This window comes from Oscarella lobularis, chromosome 4 (genome assembly GCF_947507565.1).
Source record: "Oscarella lobularis chromosome 4, ooOscLobu1.1, whole genome shotgun sequence".
Classification (NCBI taxonomy): Eukaryota; Metazoa; Porifera; class Homoscleromorpha; order Homosclerophorida; family Oscarellidae; genus Oscarella; species Oscarella lobularis.
Window position 1 is genome coordinate 2,202,278 of NC_089178.1, and position 7,395 is coordinate 2,209,672.

The following is a 7,395-nucleotide window of genomic DNA, read 5'->3' on the forward strand; positions in this document are numbered from 1 at the left end:
CGCGCTTCTGCAAAGATGTAAATGACTTTATGTAATTGCCCATATGCGCTCGTACAGTACTAAAATAATTGACTCAGAGGGTATAAGTATTGATGCCTGATATAAAATATAAGAGACACTAACAATGCCTAACATATGACTGAATAATGCGCGGAAGAGGATTGACGTCAGAAGTGTGAATAAGCTGAAGTTGGTTAATAATAATACGATTGTCAAAAAGCGTCGTCACCCAACTTGAAGGCTCGGTTTTGAACAGTAAAATCGTACTTCTTCGGCGTATCGTCCGAATTGGAACGACGATTCTTTGCGCAGAGGACAAGGAAAAGGATGAAGAAAATGATCCACAGTAAGAAAAATCCGCCAGCAAGAGCAATAAGAATGAGACCCCACGTCGAATTATACAAGTCATGAAAGCCGATTTCTTCACTAGTAGTAGTAGAAAAAGATTGACTACTAGTCGTTGGTCCCTCGCTGCCTCCGCATGGCTGCTTTGATTGGCGGCACATATCCAGATCTTCCTTTATCTTTTGACATGTCGAATTCTTCTCAGTGCTAGTGGGTTGCTGTGCGGGCAATGTAGGTGAGGGTGTTCTCTTCTCGCAGGCCGTCCACTGTGCTATAGCATCATCTTTTTCATTTTCGCACGATTGAAGCTTAGTGCCAGTAAATCTGTAGCTGTTCGTTAGTCGACTGTTTTCCGATCGCAAAACGGAATTAGAGTTCTCCGATTGTTCAAGTTGGATTTGCAGATTGCTGACTTTGTTCGTCATCGACGTGACGTTCTGCTGGAGTCGACTTATATTCGACTGCATCGCACTCAACAGCGAAGAATCGACAGTCGGACACGGAGAGGAGGTTGTCGATTCTATCGTTGTTGGTTGTTCGGTCGTGGGAGACGACGTCGTTGCAGGAGATGGAGTCGTAGTCGTCGGAGAAAGCGTCGTCGCCGATGGTGACGACGTCGTTGGCGATACACTGCTTGGCCTAGCTGTGAGAGACTGGCGACAGGAAGAAAGTGCGGCTGTAGTATTGATGAGAGAAATATTTAGGTTAGAAATCTGTGAATTTATGAATTAGTCATTTTTTGAGGTAAACGATATAATAGCACCTCAGTTTGAAGGTTGGATAGACTCGATTGCTTCTCGCTGCGAAGAGCGGTGATGTTTTTCTGGCAAATTTTAGCCTAAAGGAAAGTACTTTATCAATTAGTAACTGCTCACTACCATACTGACGTATAAAGCGAAAGATAGTTGGGATTCTCTGAGCTGGCTCAGAGTTGAGTTGTGCGACTGTTCCAAGCGATCAGCAGCCTTCTCCACGTCAACCACCTATAAACGCGCAATACAACGTATTCTGCCATCTGGAACAGTGCGTCGTTTTATACTTGATCTTGGAGACGGCTTATATTAATCAGCTGTCGTCCGACTGTCTCGTTCAGTTGGTCTCGCTCCACAAGCACAACACTGCAGCTCATTTTCAGTGACGATTGATTGCGTCGGATCTCGTCGACCATCTCCTACAAAATCCGCAGCCGATTTTTGAAGGGCTAACAGAGAAGACTGTCACGTACTTTTTCCGCGATCAGCTGCAGCTCCAAGTTCGCGTGGCTTTGCAACAGAGCAGAGTAATTTCGTTCTCGTTCTGCAAGGCTAGAATTGAGTTCTCGCTTAGCAGAAGTACAGTTGTCCAGCTCAACACAGCAAGGCGACGAGGTCGGCACATCCGTCGTCGACATCGCGGTAGTCGGCATTTCCGTTGTCGGCATTTTGGTCGTCGGTGTCTCCGTCGTCGGCGGCGAAAATGTAGCTGACGGCACGAATGTTGTCGGCTTATTCGTCGTCGGCGTAGGTGCAGCAGTCACAGATACCGTTGTTGCTGAGACAGAAACCGAAGAGGTCGTCGCTTTGGTGGTGGTGGTGGTGGTGGAATCGGTGGTAGCGCCTCCTGATGTCGGACTCAAAGTCGAGCATTCCTTTTGTGGTCTGACCACGCACTGGTGATTCGTCACGGAGCTGCACTCCCGAGAGGAAAAGAACACGTTTTTCGGAACGTCCTTGAAGTCTGTGTTCAGTTGAATAATTTTTGACAAGGTGAGGGAGTGAATGTAGTCTATTTCCTAAAACAGAGTCAAACAGTGCAAGGATCGTCACTATAGCGTTTCTGCCTATACTTTCGCTGTCATGTTGCGTTCGTACCAATAATAGTCACCATCACGCAGTCTTAAGAAATTCATCAGCACCAAACTGTGTAACAGAAAAACACGAGAAATAAAAGATCTTTTCTCTAGTTTCAACACGATACGTACGTCTCAAACAGGGGTCCCAATTCGCTTCCGTTGACTTTCTTCTCCGCCAAACCGCCCACCCACAAGTCAATATTATTGATGCTCCCATACAGCTCTTCGAGTACTGTCGTAACATTGGGATTGTCGGAAATGTCAGAAAAACGTCGATATTCTATTGTGCAACGAGAATGACAAGACCACCTTCAACGTTACGTTGACGTCGCTTACTGTTCAAGTTCAAGTGACCTCTAGCAGAGTTGAAATCGGTAAGACCGTGATCTCTACCCCTCTGTATGTTCATAGCAGCCAAATCGAGCCCCTCCCTTTTAGCGACGGGAAATAGAACGTTTCTCATGTCGTCAACCATCTACAGAAAAGCCTTAGTTCTTCTGCAGTCACGAGAATGCCTCGGCCTACGAGCGTATCCACTTCTTGCGCTGGTTGATAGACAAAGCCACGAAGAAGAGGCTCCATGCCACCCTCGCGAATAACTCGCTCGGGTCTGAAGTAGGAGTCCCTGAGGGGAAGATGACCCTCAGGAGCAACATTCCAATCCTCGTCAAATCTCCACAAATCAGAATTGACCTGGCTGTGGCCGTACCTGCAGTGAGGAAAAAAGCGTTCTCATCTATGGTCCCGCGGTTACAATCGCAACCTACCTAAAAGCGGCCGTTGCAAACGCGTTTCCTATATCCGTCTGCACGGACGTGTTGTAGCCTCGATAGGGCGACATGTCTCTTCCAAAAAGCGCCGGTAGAAATTCGCGAAATGTTATGGCTTGAAGCTCAGCTATAACAATTCGACGAGCCGCTTCAAAAACGTCGCTGTCAGACGCCTAAACAAGTCGAAAAGACTACTAAGTGGACTCCAACTTTTGCAAACTATTCGCGCACGTTTGGTCGTTTCTTCATGTATTCGTCGCACTGGCGATTGTGCTCGCGAACGAACAGAGAGTGAAAAACGATTAAGCCGGGTTGAACGTTGCTCCTCGTGTCGCCGGCGACCAATAGTTGGTCTCGGGGCCTTCCGACCGGATTATCGTTAGCCAAGCCGATTGTATTGTACTAAAAAAGCATAGTCTAGTATCGTCGCGAAATCGTTTCGCGAATTTTTACAGGAATGAAGCCGCCTTCCTGCGTGATCATTTTGCCGTTGACTTTAGATCTGAGCTTTAAACTGTCAACTTCTGAAGTGCCGTAAATCATTGAGCCGTCGATGATGGAAGTGAGCTTGTTGATCTGTTCTCGAGCCACATTAAGGGCCCGGCCGGTGCACTTTCTGGTGAAACGGTGCAGTCAGTAACGAAGCCGTAACAAAGACACACAATAAAGCAACCAACCGATCAAACGTTGAACGGATGAAGGGAAGGTGATTGTCTCCTCCTTCATACGGATCAAAGTGGACGTCACCCTAATGAAAAAAATTACGTTACGCTACCCATTAGGATTGTTGATGCTATATATATATACCTTTGGAACTCGAATAGGCAGCCAGACATCGCCACGAACCGTCTGGAATTCAAATCTCGGCAATGGGCTTGAAAAGTCCGTGTCGTGAGTGAGAAATTGACTAAACTGGACCATCATGTCGCTCAAGTGACGCTTAGAATAAACGATATCCGCCTGCGGAGACGCAAAACCAATTCAATATCGCGAAAACGTGTCAAATTCGAGTTGCACACCTGATGGAACAGTTTATTGCTGATAAATCTCGGCGATGGTCTTGTCGATCCTTCGCCTGCGTACGAGTCCAAGTAGGGGCACCTGTTCGCACTCCTGTTCCGAATACACTACATATTGTATGTAGATAAGCAGATTCTTTTGTCGTACCGCAATTTTGCCGTACACTGGCTGGACGGACCAGCCAGGCCATCGCTGTAGGCCGACGGCAAGTCGCGTTTTAAAATCTGTGCAACTGCGCCCCACCAAGTCTTGTTACGATTATTTGAGACGCCGTCTAAGCGTCTAGAGTGTAAGAAGTCGACGTTAGAAGAACCCTATACCACTGCTTAGTACCTTTGGTCCGTCGTTGGAAAGTGACGAATAAGGCAGTCGGGTTTAGCCGTTCCCGCCGGCTCCTTCTTGACATAAAGCGTCACTGAGCCTACTGACACGATTCCCGATGCCAGTGAAGGTGGCTCTATTTCGACGGTATAGTCAAACACAATTGTCTGTTCTTTGCTTGGATCGTCAACCAGAACGGACACGCTGCTAGAGCCGTGATTGACAGATACTTGAGCTCCTTTAGTCTGCATAGACATAAAATAAAAAATAAAGACACTCTAAATTTCCAGAGAAGAATTTTTACCCCATTAGAAACAGAAGCGATTTTGAGTCTAGGACATTGTGTCAATTTACTGTAGGACAATGTCGAATTGGCCTTAGGATCGCTAAAATAATATCAATTAGAAAAGTAAAAACTCGCTTGAATTAATACGCTACTGACTTCTGTGCCGGTGCAACGACGAGTAGACGTTTCGTCGCTTGAACGCCCGTGTATTTCACCCAAATATTGAACGAGGGCCAGTAAACCTCCACGTCTGCATAATTCCCGGTTTGCCCGAGACCGAAGTGAGCTTCAATTTCATTTTGCGCCATGAAATGAGCACCAGACCCGATTTCTTGCGTCTACACGAACATTTAGAGTAAACAAAACGGCCCAATTGACGCTGACAAACCTGCGTCCAACCGTCGGCTGTCGTCACTCGGACTCGAGCGTGCAAACTGTCACAGAGACGACTATTCTGACCAGGACATCTAAAAAAAGAGTGCGCCCGGCGGTCAGGACAGGAAAAAGGAAAACTGTCACGTCGACCCCACACCTGTGCATAACTTTGACGCGAAGCCAAAAGTTTCGATTGCCTGCAAGATTTTCGTAGAAGGCTGCCTTGCCGACATTGTGAACGACAACGACATCTTCATCGCCGTCACCTAAAAGTCAATTCACAGTTCATTAATTAAACGGAGGCAGTACTGGTCTCGTACCGTCAAAGTCAAATTTGAGCAAGCCGCGACCATCCTTTGTGTTATTGATGCCGAGCTGTCTTGCTTGCTGTACAAAAGATGTTCTAAGAGAATTCTATCGCGCTCTCACTGCATTACGTCAATAGTTGTAAGGTTGGCCTTTGGGCCCCTGTTGACCCACAGTAGCATAGGATCGGTGGCAAATGGATCGTCTTGAGTCGTTGAAGGACTGTCAAATCCTATAGCGCAAGAAATAGTTATGTATAATCAGCCCATTACGACGTCTTCGTCTTTCCGGACCATTTGTCAAAATGAAATCCAAGTATTTGTCGTTGTTGAAGTCGAACATTGTGGTTCCCCAACCCCAATGTCCTTCCTGAACTCCCACCTAGAGAAAATCAAAAAATGGTAAGATAAAATCGTTCTACACAGTTTATACGTACTTCTTCCGCCACGTCTTTAAAAAAACGTATCCCCCTTCCTTGGTTCAAATTTTTGAATAGCGCATTTCCGCCGTTTCCGTAGAGACAGCCAGCAAGTCCACAGTTATCCGACTCCGCGTGAATTCCAGATGAAAACCATTCCAAGTGCCCGTCGCCATTCCAATCGCCGATGGCGTGGCCCATGGCATCCTTAGACAAGAAAAACGAGTCAATCACAACGTTGGAAGGTTAATGAATATCGCGTCTCACCACGCGGGCGTCAATTCCACAGTTGATGGTACACTCCGTGAAGGATCCGTTGCCAAAATTCCAAAAAACCTTTGAATCGCCATAATCGGTTGTGACAATTAGTTCCGGATGCCCGTCCTCGTCAAGGTCCTGCAGAGAAATCGTTGAGCAAGACGTTTTCAACGAAACATCTCAAGCTGTCTACCGTGAAAGATGAACAAAAAGTGAATGTGCCTGGCGCTTCGGCATGGCCTCGTCTCCATCGGTCCATATCTACTCCAGCATCCATCGTAACATCCTCGAAGTACCTAAAAAGGGGAAAAAAACGACAAATTGCTAGCCTACAACACACAAGACAATAATTAAATGCGAACCCTGGCTTCTCTGGTCCAAGATTGTGCAACAGTCTAGAAGCAGAATTCTGAAGGGAAGCACCTCGATAAGCTAAGCCATGGCAACACAAAAAAAAGCAAACCTCGCTCGATTTCAACAAGCCCCACTCAGTGATATAAAGATCTGGATAGCCGTCCAGATCATAGTCGCCGACATTCGGAGTCATGCCAGAGATTTGGCGTTCATCCGGTCGCATTGCAGACGCGTTTCTTTCCAACGCTTCTTCCGTAAAACGATCGCCCTAGAAAGAGTGCAGACTTGTGACATAAAACGCGTTGACGAAACAGCATAGACAGACTTGATTGATGTACAAGTGATGCCGAGTGCCGCCAACAGTCGTCACGTAAAGGTCCAAGTCGCCGTCAGAGTCGAAATCAGCCCAAACGGCACCGCTCGCGTACTCGGTTGGGCCCACATTCGTCTCGGTGGTCACGTCTAAAAACGTACCAAGACCTAAAGCAACGCCGGACATTGCTATTTTGACAGAAACGCCCTCCTCGGAAAAAAGGCCCAAACCTGTGTTTTTGTACAGAACGCTTTTGCCCTCGTGAACGGTGAAAAAAATATCCGGATAGCCGTCGTTGTTGTAATCGGCAACGGCCGCTCCGCCGGGTATGCGTTCGGGCGTGCAAAATTCGCCTTTGAGTCGCACGTCTCGCGATGAATTGCGTATCGGAATGCGAAAGTCGAAAAGACAGAAGGGTCGAGTGGGATTCTGCGTTCGGTATTTGTGCTTGAAGCCGACTTTCTCGGCGATCTCTTCGAATCCGTCGACCAGTTGCTTTGTACCGGCGTCTTGGCCCACTTTCGGTGCTTCGATGCACGTTTCGGAAATCCAGTCGGCAACGTCGTCGTTCTGCAGCACGTCCAGACCGTGAATGTCCGTTGACGACGTCCAATTGCCGAGGAGCGCACTACGGCGCAGTCGAAATGTTTCGCCGGTGTGAAGTAGCTCGTACTCGTCATCCGATGCTTTGGGGTATGTCTTGATGACCTGTAGCTCGACAAAATTTGCTAAGAGGCACAAACAAACAAATGCAATCCGCCCTATCATGTCTGCCCTGCTTGGTACGAGGTGGCAGCG

At 47.4% G+C, this 7,395-nt stretch overlaps 1 protein-coding gene across 1 annotated transcript; it reads right to left on the bottom strand.

Annotated features, from left to right (window-relative positions):
* Positions 1-6: 6 nt before the first annotated feature.
* Positions 7-7,374, bottom strand: LOC136186696 (uncharacterized). Its single transcript, XM_065974153.1, has 31 exons — positions 6,828-7,374; positions 6,610-6,764; positions 6,394-6,552; positions 6,293-6,339; positions 6,124-6,226; positions 5,940-6,068; positions 5,691-5,879; positions 5,548-5,635; positions 5,386-5,486; positions 5,269-5,335; positions 5,106-5,214; positions 4,962-5,040; positions 4,730-4,911; positions 4,592-4,673; positions 4,300-4,532; positions 4,114-4,248; positions 3,966-4,059; positions 3,754-3,906; positions 3,624-3,694; positions 3,400-3,562; positions 3,178-3,348; positions 2,944-3,119; positions 2,702-2,885; positions 2,513-2,651; positions 2,306-2,456; positions 2,171-2,243; positions 1,571-2,116; positions 1,385-1,516; positions 1,233-1,328; positions 1,109-1,183; positions 7-1,058 (listed from the first exon to the last, which is right to left on the bottom strand). Exons 1-31 carry the CDS (start codon positions 7,363-7,365, stop codon positions 213-215), a joined length of 5,466 nt encoding a protein of 1,821 aa, XP_065830225.1. The 5' UTR covers positions 7,366-7,374; the 3' UTR covers positions 7-212.
* Positions 7,375-7,395: the final 21 nt, after the last annotated feature.